Source organism: Cyprinodon tularosa, unplaced genomic scaffold (assembly GCF_016077235.1).
Source record: "Cyprinodon tularosa strain WSP-4 unplaced genomic scaffold, ASM1607723v1 ctg56, whole genome shotgun sequence".
Lineage (NCBI taxonomy): Eukaryota > Metazoa > Chordata > Actinopteri > Cyprinodontiformes > Cyprinodontidae > Cyprinodon > Cyprinodon tularosa.
Window position 1 is genome coordinate 923,620 of NW_024039296.1, and position 15,438 is coordinate 939,057.

The 15,438-nt window shown below is 37.0% G+C and overlaps 1 protein-coding gene across 1 annotated transcript; it reads right to left on the reverse strand.

The window, feature by feature from the left end:
• Positions 1-3,433: 3,433 nt before the first annotated feature.
• etfbkmt (electron transfer flavoprotein subunit beta lysine methyltransferase) lies at positions 3,434-8,916 on the reverse strand. Its single transcript, XM_038305470.1, is given in 4 exon segments — positions 3,434-3,837; positions 8,280-8,410; positions 8,501-8,787; positions 8,790-8,916. Coding segments are annotated over 4 exon segments (840 nt in total). The 5' UTR covers positions 8,862-8,916; the 3' UTR covers positions 3,434-3,487.
• Positions 8,917-15,438: the final 6,522 nt, after the last annotated feature.

Below are 15,438 nucleotides of genomic sequence, written 5' to 3' on the forward strand. Positions count from 1 at the left end.
AAGTGCTGTAAAACCTTGTTGACATTATTCAATAAAAGGGTCGTTATCAATTGAATGTAAACATGAGCAGTGTGTGTTGATGATTCGTCTCCCAGTTCATGTTCATTACTTGAAAAAACTGATCAGTTCATATATTTGTTTACTAAATATATGAACGGATTCAGTGAACACTGTTCATTGAAGGGGTTCATGCACAACACTGGTCAACGCATACAAGGCTTCCACACTCTCCACAAAGAATGCTAGTCTTATTATGATAGGGTTAATAAAAATAACCAGTTATTGTCCCTGAAATGATAACCAAACAAAGCAAACATTCTTTTCTGCAGGAGAGAGAGAGAGAACAGACCAAGGATGAGACCCCTTGAAAAGCCTGTACCTCTCTTTTCTGCTGCTTTTATTATTGGACTTCAAAGGGATTACAGGAGTGGTTAAACATTACCAGGAGAGGTCTGAGGTTACCAGGAGGGGTCTGATGTTACCAGGAGGGGTCAGATGTCATCAGTCACCTACCGCTGCATGTCTGGATAATACCAGGCCCTGAGAGAAATATTTGCTCTCCTCATTTAGTAACTTTACATTCCTTGGCCAAATGCCTGTAACTTGAAATAAAATTATAACATATACATTTTTCTAACAATTCGCTCCTGTTTATTTTATTTAAAATTTAAGCTTAACTTTAGCCGACTTCAAGTACTCATTACTTGCTTTCTGCATTTTCAAAGAGACTATCATATTGTTAAGCATTTAACAAGAGAAACTTAAACTACCAGTTTCACTTCTTCTAGAGGGGTTTATGAAAGCATTCGATATTGAAACATTACATTTCCCATAGTTATAGCAACCATAGATTTTAGGCAAGGGATGACACATGCAGTGAAAACACAAAAAAGGAAAAGGATAACAATAAACAGTGTCATTATTTTCAGCAAAAAGTGCCACCATGGTCCTGACATAAGCCAGGAGAGGAAAATCCATTCTTAGAGGAACAGCATCCTGGGACATGGCTTTTTGCAGATTCCTTAAAGCTGCAGTCTGTTACATTGAGAAGAGAGCAGACTTCGACTGAAAATTTGAAGAAAAACAGGTTTCACGCCACTCCCCAACCCTCTCTGCTTCACTCATGCCCCACCTCCAAGCTCCACCCCTCTCACAGCATCTGCGCGGCTACTCGGTCGAGTTCTTTCTTTTTTGATTTTTTCTCTTCCATTGACATCTTCTTTTTTGAAGTCTTTGCCGTGTAAGCAATTGTCGGCAGGGGCAGTAAGGGCAGTTTATTTTTCGCTGGTGGCTGTCGCTCCGCCATGACTTCCACGCGCGTCCTCCTGACTGCGGCAGCCGGGCGGCAGCGGCTGGTTCAGCGGCGAGAGGGAGGGGGCGTGATTCAGCGTGTGTGAGCTGTGATTGACACTCCATCAGACGCTCCTCTGGCTGTGATTGGTTGTTTTGTCTCGTCCCGAAATATTCTTTCCAGATTGCAATACAGGCAGTAGGCGGGACCAATTGAAGCAGTTATTTTCACAGGTTACATATCACATGTACTGCTGTCTGGGCATAGGGACAGTTTAAGCCAATATGACAAAAAAGTGATTTTTAAAAACTTACAGACTTCAGCTTTAAGGCAGACATAGCTTCAGTAACATGAGTTTCATTAGCATCAGAAATGTATGTACAGCAGGATGTTTTAATCATCACACATACACCGCCTTGGCTAGCAGTTAACATGTCCAGAACCGTTCTGTTTTGAAGTACGATTAAACGCATTTCACTTAATTGTTTGTTTTGTCCCTATTGATGTTCATCATCATGTTCACCAGGGTCTTAATTCTGTAATCCAATGTCAACTCTGCCCAAACCTCTCTTTTCTGCTGCTTTTATTATTGGACTTCAAAGGAATTACAGGAGTGGTAAAACATTACCAGGAGGGGTCAGATGTTACCAGGAGGGGTCAGATGTTACCAGGAGGGGTCAGATGTTACCAGGAGGGGGCAGATGTTATCAGTCACCTACGGCTGAATAGCTGGGTAATACCAGGCCCTGAGAGAAATATTTGCTCTCCTCATTTAGAACAATACTTTGCATTCCTTGGCCAAATCCCTGTAACTTGAAATAAAATGATAACATATACATTTTTCTAACAAATTATAACCTCTCATGGAAATGAATTTGTGTGCACAAAACATGCAAGGGATGTGCACGTGTACTTGAGAGTATTATATCTGCACATTGCCTCAGAGGCATCAAATACATGTATGTGGAAGTTAAACATGCCTTGGTATTGTTCCATTAAGAGAGACAGGGTCAGCCAGGCTGTAGAAGTCATTAGCAAAAGGACCGATTATCAAGCTTTCCAACACACACAAGCTGACTTGCCCTTTCCGTGACCTACGGCTCTGACCGACTTCCTTTGACAGAAGAACTTCCTCACTGGAAACACATCTGTTTCGTATCATGTTTAATCTCTTAAAAGCAAAATCTTTCACAATGCAAGCCTTTTATGTTTCAACAGTCTGTTCACTTAAGGAGAACTCCAATTATCTATACATTAGACAGCAAGATAAATTACCAGACTGTGAATTATATGAATGAGATTTTTAAAAGAGGAAATGCATGATAGAATAAATGTATTGATATATAGAGGAGCAGAAACAAGGATGGATGGATATACATATGGACGAAGGGCAGCTGGGTAGAAAAATTGACCAATCACATAAAGTGGCAGAGAGATTGATCTATGATTTTTTTTTTTAAACACTGATTCTTAGTAAATTATTAATAGCAATTATTTCTATTTTTCCACACATATCCACAATGCAGTTTATCTCAGTGGGGAAACTTTAACCTCAAAAATCAAAGCACAGTATTAGCTTATTTTGTAAAACACCAATTATGTGTTTTCGTTATTTACTGAAGGAACTGATGTTGTAACCGAGTCAGAGATCACGGTCATTGAAATTTTGAAAAAAAAAAAAAATAGAATTTCAAAATGTGATCAAATTCAAACCACAAGAAAATTTTAAAACACTTCAATTGGTAAGTACTGCAGTTTTAAGACACCGTTAGTCACATTAAAGCGTTAATTCCATTGAATGTTCATGAATCAAAACCAGTTTAGGAACACCTGCAGATCAGATAATCACATCAAACGTCTAATTTGATTACCGGTATATGAATCAGCAGATGAATAACCAGTTCTGGCAAGTTTATATGCCTGTGAAAAGTAAGAAAAAAACTGCAGGGCTTGATTTGCCTTGTATAAAATAATCATGTATCAACATGAGCATTTCTGAACCATAGATAGTGTTTCTGGCATGTAACGTTTAGTGCTTGAATAAGGTTTCCCCAGTTTAAATATATTTTTTCTGCTACAGAATTTCTTATAAATGTCTTGATTCCTGATTCGCCCCTTACTAATTCTAGACCAGGAGACATATTCAGATGATTATGAAAAATTAATCAAATCAAGCATTCAAAAGGTTGAAGGTTATCATAGTTTTCTATTATAACACCAAACATGGCTGGATATGAGGCCATAGTTCTGCTCCCTGACACTTTTAGGCAATTCAAACTGGGCCAGATGATGCAGGAGCTTCCGGATGCCATGTCCCTCAAAATGGGCTCTCCCAGGATCCCCGATCAGAACTTTGGTGCCGCTGTCTTCGATACAGCGGTCCAGCCATCTGTGAAGGCTGTCGGCGAGGGCCTCATCGTAGAACATGTCACCCAGGAGGATCAAGTCGAAGCAGGAGGCATCTGAACCAATGATGTTGTCGGTTACACAGACAGGTGGGTCTACATTGTTCAGTTCACAATTCATCTTGGTGACGACGGCTGCAACTGTAACACAGACAGTAAGTTTAGATACGCTACAGCAGAATTTTCTGCCAGATGCCTAAAATGGCTGAACATTTACATATTTTACAGCTTATAACTGTTTTTCAAATTAAACCAACAGATATTACACATATTTTCTCTTCTGGTGGAAAAAAATAAATAAAAATCATCTATACTTAATTGTGTAAAAATAATCATCTGCAAAATAAAGAATTATAAAATGAATCCAAAGAGGGATGTGTAAAAGACAGATGTAGGAAATGTTATCTGTATGCTCTGTTAGATGTAGGAAGGGTTGTTAACTTCAATAGTTTTTCTGTTTTGGAAACTGTGCGGGGCAACATGACCTGTGATTTACCACTCTTTTCCGTTACTTTATTTGGATAGGCTGTGGTCTGGGAGGTGGATGCTGCTGCTTTAGATCTTGGGAAATGAGTGCTAAGAGGGTGTTCCTATAAGTAGGAGTGAAAGCATGACATCAAGGCCACTGCTGTTTATCAGAGCAGTGGTCAGGTCGGCCTGAAAGGTAAAGCTTCCTCTGTAATTTATGCTTATATCAATGATTCTTTTTAACCTAAAGATGTTTTCTTCCTTTTTTTGCATAATCTGAGAACATACTTTACTTCATTAAAGAACCAGGTTTAGAACAGATTTTCTTTGAATCCTAAAGAGCTACAGACTGAGAATCCATAGCATGCTCTCTGAAGCATATAGGAGCTTCCATTGGCTTTGATTCTCCCGCATGGAGGCACCAATCTTTATTGATATGGACCTGATGAGAAGAAAGTAATCACATGTGAAAATACGCCTTTATTGATCAGAGTGTTTCCCAGAGGATGTGCTGTATTGTTGGGTGACCTAACCAACATATACTTCACACTGCTGCTGAAAGACATGGGACAAATTTGTCCTACGTTCTGATCCTCCTGCGCCATTCGTCTGTGGATCTGCATCTCCAGCTTGTTTGTAAAAAGAGTTTCCTTTCTTTTTCTGCTTTGCAGAGGCTGAGATGGATAGAGGTTTGGGTTGTTCTAAAAAATTTACAGCATTTGATACATGAGTTTCCTTTATAATACTTTATAATGGACTGGTCAGTGACTCTATGCTATTTAAGAGATAAAGTAATTTTAAAACACGTGAAAGTTTATGTCCCTGTTTCCCTGTTTCATGACTATACTTGCATTGTATACTTTGCTGTGCTGTATTTTGGACCTGTATATTCTGCTATACATTAGAAAGACATTTGTTAAAATGGTACCAAGTGATGGATTGGCTAATTGTCCATGCGGTAACGTTAAAAATGTTTGGGAAAATTTTGATAAAGAGAGTACAATCTTTAGTTAACAAGTACTGAAAGATTACTATTCAAAAAGTGCACATAAAAACACACACAAGAGAAAAAGCTGGCATAAAGATATATATTATTGGTGGTGTCTGGGCTTACATTATTTTTCTTTATTTTACACTTTATCATGCATAGATGTTGCCATGGCGATAGAATGGTCTTTATTTTGCATTTAGAAAAGTTAGGAAAATAAATCCAGATATTTGTAAAAGGTCTGTCATATCATAAATAAAAAATCTAAAAAAGCAAAGCGCTTGATTAAAATCATATCATACAGCTGCAGTTTATATGTTGTTTTGCCTATGTAAGCATTTTTAAACTAGTTCTAAGAGAAACAGTCTCCCTTTGTAAGTTTTTTGTTGCTTTAAATTTATTATTGTTAAGCCACAAACTTTGCTTCAAGTGTCATGCAATACCAGCATGTTTATTTGTTTGTTATTGTATTTCTCACAAGAGCAAGGTGGAGATCAAGAACATTTGAAGATAAGGAGAGGGAATTAGTGACTGCTACTGTGTCATTAACCTATGGATTCTACTTAAATGGGATTTTAGTAAAGACAGAAATACAAATAAGGTTTTTTTCCAAAATGAAAACAAGGTTTTAAGACCTAAGAAACGCTGCTAATGAAGTGTGCATTTCACTTAAACTATGTCTGCCTCAGTGAACAATCAGAGAAACCGTTACCAGCAAAGTGCCTCTTAGTTATTGTGTGCAACAAATGAAAGTTGCAGCTAAATCCCTCAGGCTGTCAAATGAGAACAAAAAAACAAATAAAAACTTTAGAGGAGATTTAAAAAAGCCGAATTTCCAACCTAGGCAAATTTTAAAAAGATATTACTAATTATAGAACAAGGCTAATTTCCTTACTGCAAAATAAGGGTTGTAAATAGCAGATAGAAAAAATGCTATGAAGTAGCAAATAGCTGCTCACTGCATTTCATGCAATGACAAACAACGACAGGAACCCACCCATCCAACAATACTGAAAGGAGAAGGTGGTAGGGTATAGATGGTGAACAGATTTCTGAAATAAACACTCTTGAAAGACAAAAATGTGGACCTTGTCTTGTGGCCCACTGAAGCAAAATCAATAGTAAATCCTGTTACTAGATTATACAAATGAGTCACACACATTATCATTAAATTATAAGTAATTTTCATTTTAATATTTTTTTTTTTTCAAAGGGTGTGGACTTTAAGTAGAAGAGAAGGTTACTATGCACTAAATTTCTTACATGTTGCTTTCTATTGTTTACTTTCCCGATTTATCTCACAAAAGGCGGTGGAGTTTGAGGCCACGCAGCTTGCCAGCTAGGGGTGCCTGCTCCTATGCTGCAATGATCAGCGCTTCTGTGTTGTCCTTCAACCCGGCCCTCTCTAGCTATATGTTTTCATGATACTCATTACTTGATTTGACAAGCATGTCCTAACATTTCAGACAGCAAAAGACACTTTGCTGTCTGAAATGTTAGGAACATGTAGAGTTAGACTTAGACAGACTTTATTGTCATTTTGTAAACACAGAGTGTATACAAAAAGAAATGTTGCTCAAAGCTCTCAAGATATTTCCATTTCTAAAGTGCAGCAGTGATAAAATGTAAACATGGTGATCAATTGTAAACATAAGACTGCTATATGATTTAGTTTTCAAAATTCAGCACTGTTTTTGTTTTTTTTGAAACCACATTTTATACAACATTCAGCTGTCTGGTGGTGGTGGGGAAGAATCTGTTCAGGAATCTCCTGGACCTGCATCAGATGCTCCGAAGCCTCTGGTGGGGGTGTGAGGGGTCATTGATAATGTTACGGGTTTCGGACACGCAGTGTAGGGAGGAAATGTCTTTTATGGAGGGGAGAGAAGCCCCAATGATCCTCTCTGCAGTTCTACTCTCCTTACCCTCTTCTTCTTCTTGGATTTATTGGCGGTTGGCAACAAACATTTAGTTGCATTACTACAACTCACTGGTATGGAGTGTGGGTCATGATGGACTATCTACTTAATAAACATATGTATAATTTCAAAGGAACAAAAAAACGAAATAACTATACATAGCTTTGTATTCTACCAGTCTATATCATACAGACATTCACCCTCTCTATAATCAAAATTCTATGAAATAATTTTGTTTTCTTTAAAAATTGAATAATTATTTGTACATGTTTACTCCCCAAATTCTTCCTCAAAATATCCAATAAATTAATCTTTTCCTCAATACATTCAAACTCTCTCCTCATATATCTTCTCTCCCTTTCATATTTAAGACAGTCCAGTATAACATGTTCTATTCATATTTTCCACAGTAATCACATTTGCCAGCAGCATGCTTTTTAATTTTGAAAAGTGTATAATTAAGTCCTGTATGCCCAAATCTTAACCTTGTGATTACTCTCTCTTTTTTTGTGCCATTTTTCCATCTATTGTTCTTTAATAATACGCTTGACCTCTGATTTACTTGTTTTAACTGTAAAACTAATAGGATTTTGAATTGCTGTCTTCGCAATTTAATCTGCCCTCTCGTTTCGTTCTACTCCAATATGTCCTAGAACTCATACAAATACAATCAAACCCATATTTTTTATTCTTAATAATGTGTGAAATATTTCTAATATTCATTAGATATCCTACTATTAATCATCATACCTGATTGCTTATATTTTAAACTTAATAATGCAGAGCTTGAATCTGAACAAATTTATGTTTTTAATGGTTTTATGTCTTCTACCCATTGTAAAGCTAATAATATTGCAAACATTTCCCCTGTGCATACTGATAATCTGAAATAAATTTTCCTATTTTTATACTAAATTTTGGTATTGCTATCTGAGTTAATACCCAATAGGACTGGGTTGCCATAGAGGCGACAGGAAGGAGGGACCAAGCACAGTAGTAACAACAACCTTAAAACTTTAAAAAATATATAAAGACTTAAAATGAGTGTGCCTTCTCTATTAGAACAATTTCAGACAGGTTTTGAGTCTGTGAGTCACCTGACCTGGAATCTATTGAAGAAAAACACTACATTAGGATAAAAAAAAAAAAAAAATTAAATAAAATATGAAAATTAAATTAAAAAGAATATAGATGGTTGGGCATCATACCTGGGTCGATGTCATTGGCCACCACATAAGCAGCAGAACAGAGCTTTGCAGCAATACATGAGGCTCCACACCCGCTCCCCAGATCCAGCACCGCTCTACCTTGACAAACATTAGGGTTGTCCAAGATGTACCTGCCAGAAGAATGCAGAAACGACTATAGATTAAGGTTTTTTTTTTTTTTATCCAGATAAACTTTATTTAAAGGGGTGATTGTGTAGGACCTTGAAAGCGCTTGTCCACCTGGCCAGTAAATTGCCCAGTATGGGTCAGTAAAAGGCCAGAGTTCTGGTTTTTCTCTCCAAAACCTGCAGTTAGGGGTTAACAATCTCAGTTTTATCTCAGGCGTCAGACTCGATCCCACAACCACCTCGGTGTTCTCTGATATAAAACTTCTGATTTGCTCATCTAAAACGTAGGATTCAGAGAAGTGTCTACGTCTGCTTGTTTGAACACGGTGCTTTAAGAATCCATAAACATATCGATAACATTTTGGTGCTGATAGATATCCCAGCATAACTCTATTGTTGATGGAAAAAGCCAAATAAGGCACACATGTAAAAGATTCTTCTGGGTAAAATGCATACGTTTAAAATCGGTTCCACCAACCCGTAGGAAACAAGACACTAAACCATCGTTCCGCTCAGAAGGCTTCCTGCCAAACGGTGGCGCCACCCGAAACGAAACGTCAACGTGTCCGCCATCTTTTGAGTGGCAAATTCTTTTTTCATCTATAATTCTCTAATTTTAACATGCCAGCAGTTATTATTAAAGATTAGATTTTTTCTGTTACAAAAATAATTTATTTCCCATTGATCACTGAAGAGGGTACATTTATCTTTGAACTAGCAATTTACAGGTACATTTAAAAAGGCATTTTTTCTAATAACTAATATTAGCAATGGAATACATATGCATAAAACGCACATTAGGTAGGATTACTGACATATATTGTGAATATTTTTCAATAGAGCTTTCATGTGCAGAATGGTTGCTTTTAATTCAGTTTTGTGACTGGTGTTAGGGAGAGGTGTTTCAGCCATGACAGGCTTCAGCAAGCTTGTTGTGATATTGAGAATATAACTGTAGTCTATTATTCAGCACAGCTTGGCTTTTGAAAGGTTAGTTATATTCTGATAGGGTTTTTGCTCACCCACCCAAATAACAGAAATAAGTTATTCATATCACTCTCATGGGCAAAATAAATTAAAATCAATCCCCCAGGCGTATTTCTGATCAAACAGCATAAAGTTCTAGCAGATAGACACAAATGGTTGGTTAACAACCTTTTGTAGACTTGGTGAAGATTTACTTCCAATTTACCAGCACTGGCAGTTCTAGTCAGGGACCAACAGGGGCCAGCACCCGTGTAGAACTGGTGCTTATGCTTATTTTAATAAAATGTTACTTTTTTAGATCTGATTTTGCCATGTAATATAAACATTTTTTTTTATGATGATATGTGCTTACAGAAAGGACTGCACTGCAAAAGGTGTCCATGTATCCAAGTCTTACAATCTTAGATCTGGCTTTTTGATATTGTTTTGAAATTAATATACTTCTTGTTTTGAAAATATATAATAAGAAGTCTTACAAAGTGTGACTGTCTTACTGCATTGGCAGATAATTGCACTTATTTTGAGAATAATCTAAAAAAATAAAAATACAAACAAATAATAATGTAACATATTCTGCTCTTGCTTAGTGAATTAAAGTCAATCAAAACAAGTGTTATATTTCAAATTTAAAGATTACAGTCACCTTTAAGCTTCAGCATTTTAAGAGACATCTAAAGCTTTCATCTAGATCAGGAGTCTGCAAGTATACCTTCCTGGCTCTCTAAATATACATTTTTATTGTGTTTGTTTTATTTTAATTATGGGGGGCGTCTCTAGGTTTAAGAGACAAGGGTGGCTCAGCCCCTAGAAGATAATGCGCGCGCTATGCGCGCGCCGAATTTTTTCAGTGCACCTGCTAAGGCGTTGTCTAAGACAAGGGTGTAACTTTGTGTTGAAAGTTGGTGGGGACGGCTCATAAGGAAAGGGAGCTACCTGCGCGACGCCTTTTTTTGTTGTTGGAAAGGATAAAGCCAAAAAAATGCGAATAACATTTATCAATTTAATGCTTACAGTTGAAAACATAACTGTTACAATATTCACTTATATATTTTGTGCAAAAAATATCACATAAATCTAAACAGACAGTACAAATCAAAGAAATCAAATAAATATATCAATTTTGTAGAACATTTATTGACAGTCAATTTTGGGTCACTTTTTAAAATTAATTTACTTTTAAACCAGGACTCGGACAAGATCTCATGGGACCTTAAGCAGAATATGATTAAGCAACTCCGTCTTTCTGTCAAGAACATCCACCAGCAGGGTATCCAGGGGGGGATTTACCATTAGGCAATACTAGGCAGTTGCCCAGGGCCCCAAGTTCTGGGGGCCCCATAAAACTCTGTTTCCATGTATGGTTAATACAACTAATCCTTATTTGTGCACATTAATTATGTTTTTGATAAAAATCCTTTGGCTAAAATGCCATCAGAACGCTGATAAATAGAGAGGAAAAAGGGACAAGAAGAGAGGGACAAAACCTAGAACAAATAATGGATGTCTATTCTATTAACATTTCTCTATCTGTAGAATGGGTCTGTTTTATGGGTTTTCTTCTCAGGGGGCCCCCTGCCTGTCTTTGCCTAGGGCCCCAAATTTCCTAAATCCGCCCCTGAGGGTATCAATACTGATTTGATAGAATCTGGGAGAGCGGACTATGTTCAACCATCCATTTTCTTTAACCTTATCCCTCAGTGGGATCAGGAGGTGCTGGTGCATATCTCTAGCCACGTTCTGGGTGAGAGGTGGGATCACCCTGGACAGGTCACCAGTCTGTCGCAGTATGTTCAACCAGCTTAAAAGTAATCGGTAATCAGATTTATTATTTGCACTTTTACTAAGTGAACTTTCTAACTCCCTTAAATCTGAAATTCCAATGCCAAAATTGTTTAAATCTTTTATCTTTGGACCCCCTGCAGAGTGACGTCACACCTGCAAGATCCTATCCTTACCTTCCTGCTAGATTGCAAAAAGCAGCTTGCTCATGAGTTGTCATCATAACACGCTAAATCTTAAATGTACGTGTACATATAAAAGAAAAAAGGGGCGCAGTGCTTGCTACTGAATGGCAACACTATCAAAGTCAGGAAAAAGTTTTAAGTAAAGCCGGGATTAAAACAGTAGCTACAAGAAGCTTCAAATAAAAGGTGTTCTTTATGTTCAACCTAAACACCAACTCCGATAGACCATCAGTAGAGCAGGTGTTTAAATCAATCACTGCTGCGAAAGCTTATAGCAGTGAAAGCTAATATACCACAGCCATCACTTAATAAACGCAAAATAAACAACCCTCTAAAAACGGAAAACTGTAATGGACTGAAAGTCCTGTTTTTTATGTGGGAAATTATTTGCGTGTGTTTTAGTATAATTCTGATATATTGGCGCTGTTGTCTGTTTCTATGGCAACGATACTGAATGTAGTGTAGCTTAGAGACCTGCATGGATCGAGTTTTACCAACCCGCACCCGCCCGAACCCGTTAGAATGACTACCGAACCCGACCCGTCACCCGCGGATATCAAATGTTATGGGGTGAGGTTGGAGGGGGGTGATGGGGAGAAAGCGAGAGGCAACAGATTCTTTTTTCTGAGTTTTTGTCGGGGTTTGTGGACGGTGAGCAGCGGGGAGAAGTTTTTTTTTTATTTTCTTTCTGAGGAGCGGCATGAATGGGGTTTTAATCAGATATACACAGCACCGAAAGCAAAATATGTGTACAAAATATTGGTGGGGACATGTCCACACCAGTCCTTAAGGAAGTTACGCCTATGATTGTTCAGATTAACTTGTCTTCTTTATGGTGCTTTACTGCATTTGTTTTGGGAAAATATGAGGAAAAAATAAATATAGAAAAAAAAATATTTTTTTTAAAATCGCAAAATAATTATAGGGTGGCTAATGCCAAAGAAAGGGTGACTGAAGCCACCCTTAAATAGGTCTAACGACGCTTATGTGCCCCTGTAAAACCCTATTTGACACCAGGTGCATATTAAGGAGCTCCTACCAGGAGCCACCAACCACCAGGAGGTGCCATTGCACTATAGTAGAAATAGAGCCGTTGTATGAAAGGAAAAAAAATGGACAAATCAGAATACCCTTTAAATTTTTTTTTCATCAAATCTTGTGCAAACAAACAAGGAATATGACATCTGTTCACCCTGCTCTATACGATGACAATTTAAATATTTATAAGACAGTATAAACCATTTTCTGTGTAAATGTGTATACATAGAGCGGGTTTCAACAAATTGAAAAGACATGGTTAAATTAGTGTGAATATGGATGAAATTCCTCTGTGCTATCTGACTGTTAGGTGTGTTTCAGATTGACAGCCTGTCTCTGAGGAGGCTGGTTTTTTGTGGAATAGCTAAATCGCACAGTGATGAATGAACTTAGACAGCCTTAATGATGGCAGTGTGGAAGATGATCAGCAGCTTCTGTGGAAGGCTGTAACTAAGTCTTGAGTTTCCACAGTAAGAACAGTCTCTTTTGGGCCCTCTCCCAAACTCTCTTTGCATGTGACGATGAGCTCAGCCTCAAAGGAAGGATGACTCCTTCAAACTGGAAGTGATCCACAGAAGACACAGGGTTTTTGTGAAAGTGAAGGGAAGGAGTTCTAAGGATGTTCCCTGGAGGCCTATTGGCTTCTCTGCTTATCTTGAGCTGGTTAAGCTCATGGTGGTTATGAACGCACGGGTGAAACAGTGGTTAAATCTCCTGCATTTATGAAAACCCATCATTTCTTGGGTCTGATCAACAGAAGTGGTGCTGTCTGCAAAATTCAGAAGTTTCACAGACAGGTCCACTGGGGTTCAGTCATTTATGTATATAAACATAAAGAGTTAGAAGGAAACACACCCCTTGGTGCAGGCTCAGAATGGTAATCTGTGATACTGTGGGCCAGTCCTAATTTCAGCGTGCAAGCCCAGTCCCAACACTTACACTCCGGCCAAAGCACCTACCTGTGACAGTAAATAACTCAAGGAGCTCAAGCAGTTATACAATTTTAATTGACAAATGTGGCATGCAGTATATATATAGCCCTTCCTTGTCATGGACATCCTTGTGACGGTTGGCATATGGTGTAATTTTCTATTTCTTCAAAGTGTAAAATCCTTGCAACAAACTAAATTATAATAAAACTAAAATGCTTTCTTTAAACCATACTACGATGTTCCTCTTATATTTGGGTAATTTATGTTTGAATATTTTGCAAAACTATGTTGCGGTGCATGATGGGGTTTTGCATCTAATGGCTAACATTTGCCATCCTACGTGCATTGTTGCCAGGTTGGATGGCCGTCTATGGGTAAAACATGTTTTTCTTTAGATTTATGGCCTAAGAGATCAATAGACTTTGGTTTGAATTGGGCAAGATTTCGTTTATACAGGTAATGTATGCAGCATGAGCACAGCCCCTGATTTAATGACAGCGTTCATAAAAAAGTGTTTGTTGAAGTCCAAGGCTAAACTTTCCTGTGATTTGCTCATTATGTGTTTAATATTCTTTAATATAAAGAAGCCCCTAATTGACTGACAGCTGGCTGCCTCTTATATACACATTGTTTACTTTCTTAGTCTTTTAATGAATGCACTTGCAGGGTTTACATGGAACAGAGATATCAGGATTATGCAGTTTTGCTTTTTTTTGTTGTTGCAAATTATATACGGTATATATTTTTTATAGTGCCCGATAAACATTATTTTCAAGCTTTATACCTATTTGCACTTTAAAGCTCTGTGTGCAAAATCGTTGACTGTTTTGGAGAAGCAGCTAGTGGCTATAATTAGTTACACAATGTATTAAATATGCTCTTTTAGGAAGTTTCAGGAATCCATACAATACTTTTCCTGATCCCTTTAATCATGTAAACAGACTGTTGTAGAAATAAAACAATGATAATATATATATATATATATATATATATATATATGCTTAAGGTCACTTTTATGTATATTTCATTTGCATGGTCTGTCTGCAGTTAATTACAGAATTGCTCTTTATGAAAGGCATCAAACAGAAAACTTACCATTCTGATCCCTTGGAAAAAGAACCCTCCATTGTTAAAGCTACATGTGGTCAGAATGAACACAGATAAGTTCAATGTCAGGAAAAGAAAAATCTCCTTCCCTCTAAGCTTGGAATATTTAATTAAAACAAGATTTTGTCCTTGCAGTTTTTTTGTTGAGAAATGTATGCTAACAAATTTAAAATCTGCTCCTCAGTCAGGTTAGTTGAGGGTAAGAATGTTGCTCAAAGGCTTTTTAATCATATAACATTTACATGTTTTATTACAAATACCTCCTCTGTTTCTTAATATTCCATAGAGATCAGTTACCGTCTCATCTAATATTGCAGATAACTACTTATCAAGTTGTTCACAACAATTTTAATTAGATTTTTCTACAAATTTGAGTCTTTTAATAAATGCTGAAATGGTGACAAGAGGAGAAACATTTACAAGAAACAGAATTTACATTAGGGGTCTACTCTTTCATTCATTTGCCTCAAAGATACTAGTTATAGAATTACTTTTATCTGTAAATGGAGCCATGAAATAATTAAATGATATGCTTGAGCCAAAGCTCCCATTTACAGAATGATTAAAAGATATGTTTCACAAAGTCATAACTTTAATTTCACGATGATATCTTCTCTCACTTAATGTTTTTCTACTCCGTTTATGCAAATTAACCAATTAACATGCTTCTGAGGAATACTACTCTTTGCGCAAGAATAATTTCGGTAATTTCCTCACAAGAACAATTTCTTCAAAATGCCCAATAATTGTTTTTAGATTTAATTTGGTTGTTTTTAAGTGCAGAATTATTTTGTTTGTTTGCAGAAAGTAGAAAAGAAGTTGCTTTGTCAGGTAATGGTTTGGTGATATAAAATGGGCAAAATGAAACCATCTAGTAGCTTATAGGTAGGACTCTCTCCTCAGACTAGAATAATCAATACCATATGAAAGATTAAGGGTTTATTTTGTTTTGTTTTCAAGGAGAATTAGAATGAGCGATCAAACAAAACAAACATACATTTCC